This window comes from Suillus paluster (genome assembly GCF_016628075.1).
Source record: "Suillus paluster strain FC165 chromosome Unknown EDB91scaffold_39, whole genome shotgun sequence".
NCBI lineage: Eukaryota > Fungi > Basidiomycota > Agaricomycetes > Boletales > Suillaceae > Suillus > Suillus paluster.
This window is the reverse complement of record NW_024537599.1, coordinates 113,760-129,558: the sequence shown is the minus strand read 5'-3', so window position 1 is coordinate 129,558 and position 15,799 is coordinate 113,760. Positions and strand designations below refer to the sequence as shown.

The window sequence follows — 15,799 nt, the reverse complement described above, 5'->3', positions numbered from 1 at the left end:
ATGAGCGATGTTTCTGTGATAGGGTTTCAGGGTTTAGCTGTGACTGTGCAACAGGTTCTTATGTAAGGAGTTCGGTGAATGACAGAGGTAACTCTTAACATGTCATGAGAAGTGAAGGTGTGCGATGTGAAGGAATGATGACTCTTCGAGAGATAGCTCGTAAAGGACTCTCGGTTTATGGTTCGATCATAGAGGCATGTAGATGCTTATGCTGTAACCCGTTGCCTAATCGTAGGACTTCTAAGGATGTGATGAGTTCGGATGTCTAGGGTTACGGATATAGATGGATGACGTTGATGTAGTATAGATGTGAATTCAAGATAGTGATCGTTAATCGGTTATCCATCTATATCTTATCAGGGATCTATCTAATCTAATCTTATCGGATAAGGTGACTTAGGGTTTGATAATCGAAATTTAGATGCAGTTGGTAACATTCATGACACTGGGCGAGCGAGTTCCTGAAACTTTGCAGTAGCTTTTCCCAGCGTACCCAGGACCTCCAGCTCACCTTGAATATCAGGATGGCGTTAAGAGTTGACATTGCAATCAATAAGCTGGAGAAACTGATCCGGCGGCCAAGCGAACACGAAGCAAGATTCGAGAAAGAAGTGCAAATGTGCAGTGGAAAGGAGAAGTGTTATGGAAGCCAAGAAATAATGGTAGAGCTACTGAAAATTGCTGAGCAACAGGAAGCACATCCACAGAATACAGCATATCCTGATCCTTCCTCCAAAGATGTCAACAAGCCTGCTTCCAAGACCGCTTCGGCGAGCAGATCGGTCATTGAGAAGTCCCACCTTGATGCCTCGCTACTTTACGAACTGTATGCTGATTTACGCATCTTGCTCGATGAGAACTGTGCGCTCTTCATGTTCAAGCTTGACAGGCAGACATCTGACATCAAAGATGCTATAATGGATTCTGAAGCACGCATCATATGGGCCTTCAACAACAGATTCCAATGGGTCAAGGATCCAGTAAGGATCAGCAAACTCAACCACATGCATTGCTAACTTGGGTTATTTCACCAGCACCTCCAATATATCTGGAGAGAAATGGTATGTTTCTGTGCGTAATGAACGAAACACATACTTATCATCACCAAGAAATGGACAACAAGTGTCAAGGCACTATACTTCATCGTGGAACTCTATGACTATTATGTGAATCGTTTCTCCCACCTCCATTATGATGCTCCATGCCCACAAGTGACATCAAATGCTTCATCTTTGATGGTGCAATTTCCATCCCCAACACCTACTGTCTCCGTCACCTTGGATTCAGAAGGAGAAGATCACGAGATTCCAGCAGTAGATCCCGCATACCACGAGCTTCCTGCAGTTGACCCTGCAGACAAGTGGTGCTTGAAATACTTGAGCATTTTCTATGTTCCAAGTTTATTGGAAAGCTTTGATGGCGATGCAAATGGTTTGGTCAGCATAAGGGAAGTGAATGCCTTTACTTCTGCGATACCTTCGGGCTGGAGTCTGCTGCAAGCACTTGCATACTGGGCTGCAGGTGAGGATCACTACCATCACATTGAGCCTGTATTATTCACATAAGCGAAGGGTGGAGAGTGGATAGCCAATATTACCACACGCAAATTGAACAGATCTTGGACAGCATGATTAATGTGCAAGCAGATGCGCTTCCAGAAAATTGGAGGTGTATTGCTAGATACTTGAATTCATATGCTATTCATGGTTTGTCCCTTGTCATCCTGCTCACCTTTTTGCGGGGCATTTACATGGTAGACAGGTATCAAACATCTTGTCCATTCTCTTACAGAGCTTGGAACAGTGAACTCGGACTTGGATCTCACGCAATTGGTTGCTCGGCATCGCACGGCTCAGGAGCAAATGCTAGCGGATAAGCTTAGCATTGTGAAGTATGAAATTGACTCCATGGATTCTATCAAACTCTTCGGATCTGGTCGCATTGAAAATGTGAGTTATTTACTCAGTGCTTGTGCTGGATGCTCACTTGAGTGCTTGTTAAGTTTTTGCTACCTTTGCTTTACCTAGTCACCAGGAGGCATTTACAGATCATGAAACTCGCCTGCACAGTAATCCTGGCTGAGAGAGAACTTGAGTCTACAACTCAAACAATAGAAAATATCCTGGAGGGGGTGTCTCTGCATGTGGAGCAACTGGCAGGTACAATTCCAAGCTGTAACGTGATGAGCCATTCCCTTCCACAATTGCAGAATCATTCCGTCAGCAGGGAAATGATCCAAAAGTGAGATTCACTTGGTATGCATATGGATTGGTGCATGGAGACAGCAGGATTATACTGATTCACAGGTCTGACACTGTCTGCAACAGTACAATTTTTGGCACAGTCCAGGACTGATCACAGACAACACTGAATACTGGCAAACCCACGATTTCAGGTTTGATGAAACTGAGCTGGAGATCGATACGACAGCACTGAAGTTTGGTCCCTTCAGTCTGACAAAGGACGATAATCTGTTAGAAAGACTGCACTTTGTTGCATTTTATCCCGGTCAGCAGCCTCAAGACACGAGGGAAGGATATATCTATTTGCGGTGCATGAAAGAGCTCCACAATACATGGAACCTCTGGCCTTTCTATATCCCACCTTACCTATCATTGAAAGACAAAGAAAGGTTTGATATCCTATCCCAAGAGCAACTGCCCACAGACATCAAGAGCTGGAATTCATTAGCTGAACTCCACATGTGCAGGTGACTGTTCGAGTGAGTCCAGCTGTCTATCTATCATTATTCTTCAACCATCTACTTTTCCGGTATTCAGGTCTATGTGTGACGCATGCCATCACTTTGTCGGTGATGTCCTTCACCATTGTATAGATTGTGAGCGCATTGAGTGTGATGGAGACAATCCTCCTACACGAGATGACTGACCTTCTTGCATATATAGAAGATGACTATGATGTGTGTGTAGAATGCAAATCTCTGCCGATATCAAATTATGAATACCCATCCAAACACAAGGCAACACACAATATGCTTGTTTTCCACATGTCTATACCAGATGTTTGCTACAAGCAAGGTCGACACTATGCTAGGAATTTCTTATCCGCTTGTGTGCCTGCTGTGGCACCATCAGAATGATTATTGGATGTGCAAGAAGACAAACCCCAAACACCATTAGAAGGACCAGAACATCCCCCTTCGACAGATACCACTCAAGCTCCAGCAGATGTGTCTTCCGCCTCTCTAAATTTGCTGGGAGATGATGAAGGGTTAAGCAGACACTCAGGAGTGGCATTCGGGGGGATAGCTGAAACCTCTGTTGTGAATGGGAATGGTTATATTTGCACTGAATGTGGCATTAAGCTCAGGGGTATTTTTTATGTATGCCTTGCCTGCCCAGGTCAAATTTCTACATGTCTAAATGAGCACGAAGCTTGATAACCATCACAGGATTCCAGAATGCCATTGCCTTATGTGGCGATTGCGCATTCCGCGATGTATTCAATGTGGTCACACAGCACCACCCTTACAAACACTGACTGGTCAAGATTAAAGACAGGGCTCAAGAATCAGATCAAGATGCAGATAGAACATCAAACGAGCTAGTTAATAACTTGGATGAGATGAATTTGGCCTTGCTTTCCTTGTGAGTCAACAATCTGGCTGCAATGGTGGAATCTCACTTTACTGAGCTTGATCTCCGCCTCAGTGAACGTTTCACGCAGATTGATCAGCTCATCCACAGTCTAGCTGAATTGATGGGAAAAGCACAGCTTCCCTCGAAGGCCGGACACAGTTTGATCAACTCATAAATTGGCAGACTATTAAGTTGGTGGTTTTTATTATTGTTCTTGTGTAATGTTTTAATAAGTGTAGATATTTTATATATGTAGTGGTCTTATGTAACTTACTATTATACAAGCGATCCGCTCACTTGCGGACGGCACGGCCTACTCGGATCTTTCTTCAGCCACATCCTCTCCCTCATTTGTGGATGACTTTTACAACAGCAGCAGTGAGGAATAAACTACGTCCCCTGTCTGTCTTTCTTCACTCATGCATGAAAACAATGCCCGAATGTCATGACAATTTTGCACCCTGGACAGCACTGTGTACAGTTGCCTGTGTGTGAATGCATCTGTACGAAGGTCGAGTACGGTCTGTCATAGTGTGAGTCCTTGGCAGCTGTTGAATGTTGTTGCATATTGTTATATACCGGATCCGAGCACCTCCAAAACCACCTGTGAACATCCCCACCCCTGGTCCGACCCCCTGCTTCCCCGTCCGCTCCATTCCTCCTTCCCCGACAATGCACAAAGTGCATCTCAGCAGGATTAGCCCTGCTACCTCCGCCTGACCCCATTCCGCTCTTCCGACACTACCCCTATATCCTCTGACCCCATACCCCTTCCATCCGACCCTATCTGGAGTTCCACTCCTCCACCCTATCGGTCTGCCTGATCCTATTCCTACTCCCTCCGCTTTTCTGACCTGCGCAGGTCCTTCAGTTCTGCTCGTATTCCCCCACGCGACTATTAGTCTGTCTGACCACCTCACCGGTCCACTCCTAGACTAGGAACCACTCAACTGGTCCTATCCCCGTTTAGTATCATAGTTCTGCTTTTTGGATCACCGGTAATCCCTATACCCTAGTGATTTCTGATCCGTTGCATACATACTTTTCTCCGAGCCTTATTCTTGTATGTCTCAGTCATCCTCTTGTGATCCTGTACACTCAGTACATAGCCTCCTGCTATGCTATGCTAATTACTTAGAGTATATAAACATATGTACATCTGTCTGTAGATACTCAGTCTGAATATACCTGTTTCTAAGCCCTTGTTCTTCTGTTCTTTGACTTGGGCTGATCCTAGTCAACTCCTGTGAAGCTGGCTAGGGATTGAATCCCTAGGTGGCCATTGATCCCTGATCCGTCGATCCATCCTCCTCGATCCTCGCTCCTTTCCCCGTTCCCCCCCGTTCCCCCTTCCCCCCTTCCCCCGTTCCCCCGTTCCCCCGTTCCCCCGTTCCCCAGTTCCCCCGTTCCCCCGTTCCCCCGTTCCCCCCCCGTTCCCCCGTTCCCCCTGTTCCCCCGTCCCCGTTTTCCCCCGTTCCCCCGTTCCCCCCGTTCCCCCGTTTCCGTTCCCCCGTTCCCCAGTTCACCCGTTCCCCCTGTTCCCCGTTCCCCGTTCCCCCATCGTTCCCCCGTTTCCCCATTCCCCCATTCCCCCATCCCTTCGTCCCTGCTCTCCCATTTCCCGTTCCTCTGTCCCTCCGCTCCTCCTGACTTCCTGTGCGTCGGAAGTAGACCCCGCACTCTCACATCTGTCCCCTCCGTTCCTCTCTGCTTCTACTGTGGGTTCCGACCCCAGTAGTCCCCTGCCCGACTTTCCTGTGCTCACCTAGTAGTCCATCGGTCCTCCTTCAGAGGACCCCCATTCCGATGTCCTGTCGGAACCCATAGAATTTGTGTTGGACTACATTCCGAAATTAGGGGCACATACTCGGGTAAGGGGTGCAGCGTACGAGCTGAAGCCAAGCCCCTCAGACTCCATCCTACCCCTGAGCACGGTCTTAACACATATGCAGGCCATAATAATTTTTTTTACGGTTGACGGTCCAATTGGAACTGCGCAGGATTAAAAGGGAATGTGATGCGAGGCAGGGCAATGAACTTCCCCTGTTTGGGGAATCTCCACTTCAACAAAGCATTGGTGCAAAGCAGCAATGTGCACGCATGCATTTCGTACTAATCTCGGATGCCAACAATACCGTGAAAGGAGCAGGAGGACACCATGACAATTGAGAGAGAAAGGGTACAAAAACAGTGCAGCTACGGAGGAAAGGAGAACTGTTGACAGGGGCTCAATCACTTGAAGCTGGCCATGGGATCAAACACCCTGTTCTTACAATAGTAGAAGCCATGTCCTGTGTCCTTCGTCCATGAAAATGATGAAATAAGTATTATCTATTGGCCTGCCTCTGGCTGAACTGCTGGGGTAGTCACATAGGGGTGATACTTGGTCCTCGTCTCAGGTGGCATGACATCTCCGATTACTTAGCCTGATTCACTACAGCAAATTTGCCATTATCATTAAACCACAGTTTTGACAGTTTGCGTGCGAAGCCTTGAATCCTGCTAAAAGGAGTCTGACCACCCAAATCATAATTTAGATCTAAAACTTGTCTTACATTTCTTTGTCAAGTTACCTATGTCAACTGCCCCCCGACACATCACGTGACTTTGCCACATGTACAAACAAACACTTCGCAAGATGTTCAAGCTTGCTCATCAGTAAAACACACAGTTCCTTACCTTACTTATATTTAACTTTTCTTGTGCAACAAGTAGAAATAAGCCTAAATAAGCAAGGGTGAAAATAAGTAGATGGCCAGTTGAAAAAGGCCATTCACCATCTGAATTCTCACTTATTTCTGACTTAGTTTACTTTTCGCATCACAAAAAAAGCAAAAAAGGGCATTGTCCATTCAGAAAAGCACAACATGAAAGCAATCAAGCGGGCCACTAAGGAAAGACAAAACTGAGAAAATCAACAGCAAGCTATGCATGGAGTAGTAGAAAATTGTACAAGAGATGCATAACGGGTGGTGATAGTAGTAGTCTGAGCAAGTTGAAGATGGCAGTGAAGGGCTATATGGAGAACTAGGGATCTGCACTGGTAAACCCCCAGGTACCAGAGCCCACACCCAGCAAACCACAGGTAACACATACAAGTGATATACAATTAGTAATAAAAACATCCACTGGATTGGAGATTAAAAAATGCATCTGTACCAATGCAAGTGAGCAAAAATAAGTGGGAGCAAGTAAACACAAGCAGCGCCAAGTGAAAACACATGGAGACAGGTGCAGACATACAGAAATAAGTGGCACCAAGCACATACAAGCAAAAATAGGCAGTGGTATGTGCAAAAAGGCAGGGACAACCAAAAATAAATAGCGGTGGGCACAAATGAGTGGGGACAAGTGCAAATACACTAGACCAGGTGCAAACATGCGGGAGACATACTTGTCAGTGCCATGCAACATTTAGCATCATGAATGTGTGTCCACACAAGGCCATTGAGGTATTTCTCCAATGGTTGAGTTCAGAGACTCAAGTAGTCTATAGAGTTGAGTTGAGTAAATTATGAATAAAACAAAAACAAAAAAAAACAAAAGACTTACAAGATCAGTGCACAGGTAATAGTAGCTGCAGCAGGTGGAAGTTAGAGTTGAAGTTGTAAGTTGTGTACACAAAAATGAGACATCACATGAACATCACATGATGTGTTGGGGGGTGGTTGAGCTGGGATAGCTCTGGTAATCTGGGCAACAATCATTTTGTTGCTTCTTTCTGCATCAGGATCTTCCAGAAATGCCTGCACAATGTGCAGGAATTAAACTTTGAATTTGTTGCAAGAGGTGTGTTGTCCATGCCTCTCAGTTTGTTCTGATGCTGATATGATGCCACCATATCAGGACATATATGGTGGTTGCGCTTTTATAAGGACTCTAAGTGGAAATAGTGGGTCATGTATGGTCTTTCCTCACCTAGCTTTCCAATGTGTACAAAGGTTGTACTTTTGATAGAGGCCAGCAAAGGGTAGGGGAAACCTGGGTTTAAAACCCCACCTCAAGGGCTACAATTGGTAACTGCGGAATTCCTAGAGACCCTTGTGCCATCTGGGTAAGTTTAATTATGCTCCTACTCACTAAGGTACTGATGGGTTTACAATTCCTACAGGACTGTCATTTACTCCCTTGTGTGTTTGATTATGCAGACCTAGCACCAGTAAAACATACTCGGACAATGTAACTGGCCAACCTTTAATCAAATGTTTGTGGCCCTTGGGTGACTGGGTGATGTTTGAGTGAGTCTTTCAATCTATGTCACAGATGTGTTTGGAGCAGTGATTGTGCCAATCCATATATTTTGCGACTTTTCTCTGCCAGTTTAATGAATTCAACTAATGTGTCCTTGTAGCAATGCCTTATATGTAGACTGTGATGGCACCCTGCATGCAAAGCTGGAGATGACATGCAAACATTGCTAGCTTTTTAAGTATAATCTCAGTCTCTTGAAAGAAGCTCATCTAACAAGCTAAGTACCTAATGAACAAGTACACTAGTGACTCATTAGTTGCATCCTAATTGATACATAGAGACTATTAACTCACATCTCAGTCTCTTGAAAGAAGCTGAGATGCACTCATGCTACTGCTGGCATTCTTATAATAAACTGGATAGTAATGAAACATATATTAAACAAATAGGTAGGTTATTGCAGGACACGAGCTGACGTCAACTTGTCACTTGTCAATGTCTGTTTTGGCTTGGGCTTGGACCACCTGTCACTCTCCCTCCTCAACCATTTTGGATCGGTCGGATCATTTGGACTCCAACACTCCCCCTCAAGCACAAGCCAGGGACATTTGCCCTCATAGCTTTTACAGGCACGGCCAAGGTAAGGCCTTCATGAATGCATTGGCGATTTTATGGTTGGTTGGGCAGTAGAACAGTTGGAAGGTCTCATTCTTAATGTGGGAACAGATGAAGTGACACCATAAGTTGATGTGCTTGGTTTGGGATTGGAATTTTCCATGTGATGCAAGTGCAATTGCCAGCTTGGTTGTCACAGAAGATGGGGGTAGGGGGTGGGGTTGGTTCATAGAGTTCTCCAATGAGGAACTGAAGGTAAAGTACTTCTCTTGCAACACTCATCAGGGCGATGTACTCAGCCTTGGCTGTAGATAATGCAATTAGTGGCTACTTTCGCGCACTCCATGCAATGGGACTGCCATTTAGCATGACAATATATCCAGACATTGAGTGTCTGTGAGGTTGTGATGCCCAGTCAGCATCAACGAATGCCTCAATACCTCTGTCCGTGGAACCAAGGGTAAGCTCAAAATCTGCAGTTCCCTTCAGGTAACGCAGCACGTGCTTGGTGGCCTCCTAGTGGGTCCTACCAGGGTTGTGCATGAACTGCAACAAGGTGGCAATGGCAAATGTGATGTCAGGTCACATGCTAGTGGCCGCATACATGAGCGATCCAATGGCTTGTTGATAAGGTACATTGCACATCACATCTAGCTGACTTCTGTGCTGGGAGACTGATCAATGGATGGGATCACACCCGGTTCTATTGGTGTTAGTGCATTCTTTGCATCCACTAGATAGAACCAATCGACTATGGTGTCTACATATGCCTTTTGGGAGAGAGTCAAGGTACACACTTCGTGATCCCTTGTTACCTTGAGTCCTAACAGCCAGTTAAGCTCCCCCAGGTCTGATATCTCAAAGAATTCAAGCAGCTGCACTTTAAAACACTTAATGTGGGAGATATGGTTAGTGGTGATGGCCATATCATCGACAGATATGGCAATGACCATGTGTTCATCCTTGGTGTGTTTGAAGTAGACCACCTGGTCGACCTTTTATTGCATGAAGCCCAGCTTCATAAAAACACCCACTAACTCTTCTGCCCACTCAAAGCCTGCTTACTTCAGCCCAGGTAAGCTTCTCAGCAACTTTGGCACCTTTCCTCGCTGCCCATCCTTCAGATAGCCAGGTGGCGCCCTCATCTAGATCTCCTCCTAGATGCTTGCATAGAGGTATGCACTTTTGATATCAACCTGATGTATCTCCTCGTCTCTCTGTGCGGCCATTGTCAGAACGGTGTAAATCATGCTCATGTTGGCGGTCAGTGCAAATGTGTTGAAATAGTTGACACCATACTGCTGTCTCTGACCATTAGCAACTAGGCAAGCCCGGAGTTTGAGTTTCTCTTTGTCAGAACTGCACTTGGTAGCTAAGATGAAATGGCATGGGATTAGGTTGGCGCCACAAGGTGTGTTTACTATCTCCCATGTCCCAAGCTTCTCAAGCTGGCTGATTTTGTAATTTAGAGCTTCTTGCCACTCAACTCCATCTGGGCTGTTCAAGGCTTGTTGCAAGGTTGGTTCTGGTTCTGTGGCTGCCAAAGCAAGGTGGATATAGGAGTCTTCATCCAGTAAGTCCAATTCTGATGCTTCTAGCAAGAATTCGATTGCGACTGACACCATCTCTCCTTCCTGTAGTCTTGTATTGTACCCAAGAGGAGGTCTGTTTTGCGTGATGTGTGGCGCTGGCAGTGGTGTGATAGATCACTTGGTGGTTGGCCTGGCTGAAGCAGAGGGTGGTTGAGGGATGGTCTGGACACTTTCTGCATTGCTGGGATTGCTGGGGACATTGCTCATGGCAGCAGAGCCATTTGGCTCCCCCTCATCCACAACATCCTCCGCCACTAGGACTTCTATTGGTGTGAAGGTGATGTTGTGCTCCACGGAAATCCATTGCTTGGTTGGCCAATACACCCTATATCCCTTGCTCTCAATGTCCACCCCCATGAATATAGCCTCTTCCGCCCTCACTTCCAACTTCCCTGCTTCCAGGAGATGGACATAGACCTTTGTCCCAAATTTATGCACTTGTGCCAGGCTTGGCTTCACATGTTGAACAATTTTGTAGGGTGTAGTACCAGGGGTTGCATGGGAGGGGAGTTGATTATTCAACCAGGTTGTGTAACTAACCACTTTTGCCCACAGGTGCTTCGGCAGGTCTTTTGTGATTAGCATCACATGGGCATGTTCTACCAGCATGCAATTGAGGTGTTCCACCACACTGTTCTGCTGAGGTGAGTCATGTACTGTTAGCTGACGTTCAATACCCTGCTGATGCAGATAGTCATCAAATTCAGCACTGAGATATTCTCCCCCTTGATCCAAACAGAGTTTCACCAGGCGTGTTCCTGGCGATTGACATGCCATCCATGCCTCATAGACCTTGAATGCAGTGAGTGCCTCACTTTTGAGCTTCAAGAAGTGAAGCTTCATCTGATGACTATAGTTGTCAGTGAAACTGATATAGTATAGGCACCTGCCTAGACTCACGGTTTGCACTGGTCCCCAGAGATCTGTATGCACTAACTCTCCATATGTGAGTGTGCATCTCATACTTTCATCCAGGTAGGGCTTTTGGGCTGACTTGGCTTTTACACAGACCTCACAAAATTCTGGTTTGGAACTGGTGTCAATTTTGATGCCTGTGATCAGGCCCTTCTTCACTGCGTCCATGACAGTAGTTTGGGACACATGTCCAAGGATGCGATGCACCTTGCTAATGGTAAGCTTCATCATCACAATGTTCACGTGATGCTTCTGACGGCTCACTATGATGCTATATAGGCCCTCGACCTGAGGGATTTCAGCGATGATGTGATGTCATGGTCCCTTCAATAGGATCTTGCACATGCAGCCCTCAAACAGCACAGCTAGGCCACCCGCTGTGATACAATTGGTGGAAATGAGGGTGAAGGCCATGGTGGGTGCATATAGTGCATTCTTGAGCATTACTGTGGTGTGTTTATCACCAAGTGGGAGGTTGATCTCGACGTCTCCTCAACCAATCGTGCTGAGAGTTGAACTGTCAGCTGTATGGACGTCTTGGGGAGGAATGGTGACGAAGTTGTTAAACTTTGATCGATCTGGGCAGAAATGTGATGTTGTGCCCGAATCTACCATTGCACCTCTCTTCTTGATAGGTAAGCCCAGGTCTCTTGCTACACTCACTAAGTCTGACATGACAAAAGCATATTTATCTTGGGGCTCGGCTTCAGCTGTGGAGTTAGCCACTTGCTTCTGCATCTTTTCACCTCTCTTCCTCTGCTGGTTCAGACCTTGCCCTTCCTTTCCCCCTCCAGGTCTCCAACAGTCCATTTTGTAATGGCCCTTTCAGTTGCAGTTAAAACAGGTAACATCTGGGTTGGCCTTATTGGTGGAGAATGGTGAAGTTCGGCCTTTGCCTCTTGTCTCCTTTGCAGTGAGAGCTGCACTAGCTTCCTTCTTGCTGGGACATCATTCAGTGAGCTGTCTGTGCTTGTACTCCTCAGTTATGATGGTGACCAGCTTGTAGGAGGTGACAGGAGTTTTTGTGATCTTTGAGGCATCTGTGATGGATAACAGGAATGGGCAATATGATTCGGGGAGGGAACCCAGGATGATTGCATGAAAATCTGCAATTGCAACACCCATGCCTGCAAGCAGTTTGCAGAGCCTCATGAGCTCAGAAAAGTGAGATCTGACATTTCCTCCCTCATTGCACTTCATCTCTTGCATCTGTCATCATAAGTCTATCTGGACCAGCTCTGTCTTTCCCTCATGGATCTGACATATCTCTTCCCAGATCTTGGATGCATCCTTCAGCTCCTGGACACGCAGTAATAGCCGATCAGTAATCATGCTAAATATCTGCTGCTTTACTAGCGAGTTTTTCTGATGGTACTCGTTGATCCGCTTATCAAGTTCATCATAGTCCGCCTGTGTAGGCATCATCCCATCTGGCTTCACAATAGCCTTCATTTTTGGGTCAACCGCAAAGGGTTTCGGCTCACTTGCTCGACCGTCAGTATACCAGCATCAGACCTCTAGCGCCAATAGCTGTGAATGTTCGTTCCTTATAGGTTATCCAGTTCGAGCTGTCTTCAGCAAGCTTCGGGACGTTAAGCAGGGTGGTGTTGAAGTTGGGGAGCAAAGTATCCATGGTCGAGATAGGGTTCATATCCTGTGGTGAGTAATAAATTGGGGGCCTTCAGGGATGATCTAATGAACAAGTATAATCTCAGTCTCTTGAAAGAAGCTTGTCTAATGAGCTAAGTACCTAATGAACAAGTACACTAGTGACTTGTTAGTTGCATCCTAATTGATACATAGAGACTATTAACTCACATCTCAGTCTCTTGAAAGAAGCTGAGATGCACTCATGCTACTGCTGGCATTCTTATAGTAAACTGGATAGTAATGAAAGATATATTAAACAAATAGGTAGGTTATTGCAGGACACGAGTTGACATCAACTTGTCACTCATCAATGTCCATTTTGGCTTGGGCTTGGACCACCTGTCACTCTCCCTCCTCAACCATTTTGGATCAGTCAGTCTTCTTCATCTCTGATTGCTCAGATTGTTTGGACTCCAACAAACAATCTTATCGGTGTGAGCAAAGTAGGTACAATGTATATTTGTGAGAAGCAATGGTGCCAGCTTTGGACACTAGTGTGGCATTCAGTGGGCGCCATAAGCACTGCTTCATTGTGTGTGCATGAAAGTAGCAGATCAGGGGAAAACCTCTGCTTTACCAAATTCTAATCAGAAATGTTCACAAAGGAAGGAAGAGAGGCACTCAAGAAGAAGACTTGCACAAAATTCTAGCTGATATTCTATTTTTTCAGTTGCTCACAATTACCCTTGGGATTTGGTAAGCACTCAGTGGGATAAATCAATTGAGCAGCAGCACAAGGTGCATGTACTATAGTTCAGAATTCACGATCTAACACATATCACTTCAGCAAGTAAAATTTTGTGGGGGAACTAACTACATGTTTGGTAAAAGTGCCAGGAGCACAGGAGGGTCTACTCCTAGTTGAGAATCTCCTCTGGGATTGTTCAGTCTCGATGATAAGCTACATAGAACAAAATTGGTGATATACAGTTACCAGAAATAACAGCAGCAGAACCACCACAAATTGGGGACAGCCTCTCAAGATCAGGGATGGGCAGTTGAGAAGTGTCAACAGTAGCCATCCACAAATTACTGGGTCGTAACCTCCAGGGTTCCTCAGCCCAAGTGCCAACCATTCGATTTGTGATAGTAGTTGCTTAATCCTCTCATGAAAGTGTATGACTGCAGGCGCATATGGTGAGATACCACTGTATGAAATTAGGGACAGTGTAGTGCAAGCAGGAGGAAAGAGCACCTCAAACTCACCTGGTGCAGGATAAGCCGGGGGGAGTGCACTTACAGCATGTGTAAGGGGCGTGGACAACAGGTGATTGATCTGGTCCTGAGTTGGTATAGTAAGAAAAAGATTCTAGAGTAAGAAAAAATGATGATACTGGAAGAAACAGTGTTTTCAGTACACCAATATCAGCAAATGGAATAAAAGAATGGTTCAAGGATGAAACTCTATTTGGTAGCCATGGCATGTGCCAGGCATCTGACATTCATCGACGAGCCAAACAACGCATTGTGGAAATGGGGCAAAGTTCAATGTTGCGTTCAACATTCAACCATGAGACACTTGTTATGTAGTGCTGTAAGTGGTGGTGGGCAACACCTGCCAACAAAGTGTGCATTCCCACAGGCATTAGATGCCCAAATAACTCAATAAGAGGTGGCACAGACGTCTGGGTACTGTATTCTCGACTTTTTGAGCAATCCAAGTAGACCAAAATACTGTGTAATAGCCTAGGAATAAAATGTTGAGGCCAAAATTTTAAATGGTTCAAAACTCATCAAGATCAACACATCACTTCACACATATCACCCCAATAATGGATGATTTTCCAAAATTGAGCCTCAACATTTTTTTATTGCATTCAAATACACATGACAACAGCGACAGAACAGTGATATGTGTGGAAATACGGTACCCACACTGCAATGCACACCGGGGCCCCTGAAAACACAAAATCTCAGCCACAGACATGTACCAAACAAAGAACACAACCTACCATAACACATGTTTTCACCCTCGTCTCTCACCCAGCTCAACACAAGCTGTGGCATGTTCGCTCCGACGACCTATTATGATATCCTATTAGTATCACCTCTAATAATATATCTGCATGGGCCGCCAACATCCTGATCTCAGCACATCCTGAACCTCATTTGCAATAAAAATAAAGAAAAATTCTCACCAATTCAGGCTTTAACCTTACTCTTTTAGATTAATTCTATACTGAAAATGATTGTAGTAGATGTGGAAATCATAATTCTTGTCGTTGTGCCATGATTTTCGCGGTTTTAGGGGAATTCTGCTTATATAAGCAGTACACTTTGTTGGCCGGTGTTGCCCACCACCACTGTAAGAGCTAGTTCGGAAACCCGGTGCTAGCCAACATTTGCTTGTTGATGTTTACACAAAAGTTTATCGGCATCATTCCAAGATGTCGGAGCTTGAACTTTACCTCCTTCCTACTGTACATATTATCAATGGATAGCTACCCTCATCTAACCCTAGAGCGGCGCAAGAGGCTTTTTGCTGGCGCTGTCACGATCACTGTGATCTGTGCTCAATATACCACTCTCCTCATGTGTTAAGGTCGTGCTCAAGGGAGAGGTTACTCAAAGGGCTTCGGCTTCAGCTCGTGCGCTGCACCCCTTACCCGAGTACATGCCCTTTAATTTCCGGGGGACAGAGGGGAAGTCCGACAGAAGTCCGGGGAGTTCCGGAGGACTTAGTGTTGGTGGAGTTCGGCGGAACTCCGGAAGGTTTATATGGGGATGGAGTAAGGCTACTACGGAAGTCCGGAGTAGAAACTGAACAGAGTTTAGACTACCCTAAGGTAGAGCCGGAGAAGTAGTCCTAAGGTTTAACCCCTAAGACTCAGAGGTGGACAAGAGGTGAGACTCAAGTCCAGAGATTGCAGGAATGAGCAGAACTAAGATGATATTCGAACTCAGGAGTTCCAGAGTATTACAGGGGTTTATATACTGTAGATATCATGTAGGTAAATCAGTCAGCAAAGGTAAGGGCTATGTACGAAGCATGTGGAAAGTCTATTACTAAGTATAATGGATCAAAGCAGTGAAGTCAGAAATGAAGTAAGAATGGACGGATCAGTAAGCATAGCGGAATAGGACATAACCGGTAACCGGAGCAATAGCTAATCTAAAAGGAGTTAGGGGTGAGTGTGGAGATGAAGGTGGAGCGCCGGGCGGAATAGTAAGACGGAGGACCAGACTTCAATGAAGTAGATCTGGAATTCCGGATCCGGAGGTACGGGATATGACATC

General features: G+C 45.6%; 1 protein-coding gene across 1 annotated transcript; it reads left to right on the top strand.

Annotated features, from left to right (window-relative positions):
- Positions 1-524: 524 nt before the first annotated feature.
- Positions 525-3,140, top strand: EDB91DRAFT_1292002 (uncharacterized protein; the record flags this gene model as incomplete). Its single annotated transcript, XM_041324858.1, has 12 exons — positions 525-980; positions 1,035-1,061; positions 1,110-1,521; positions 1,572-1,706; positions 1,792-1,949; positions 2,048-2,159; positions 2,210-2,255; positions 2,396-2,508; positions 2,711-2,722; positions 2,781-2,812; positions 2,837-2,920; positions 3,021-3,140. 12 exons carry the CDS (start codon positions 525-527, stop codon positions 3,138-3,140), a joined length of 1,707 nt encoding a protein of 568 aa, XP_041175602.1.
- Positions 3,141-15,799: the final 12,659 nt, after the last annotated feature.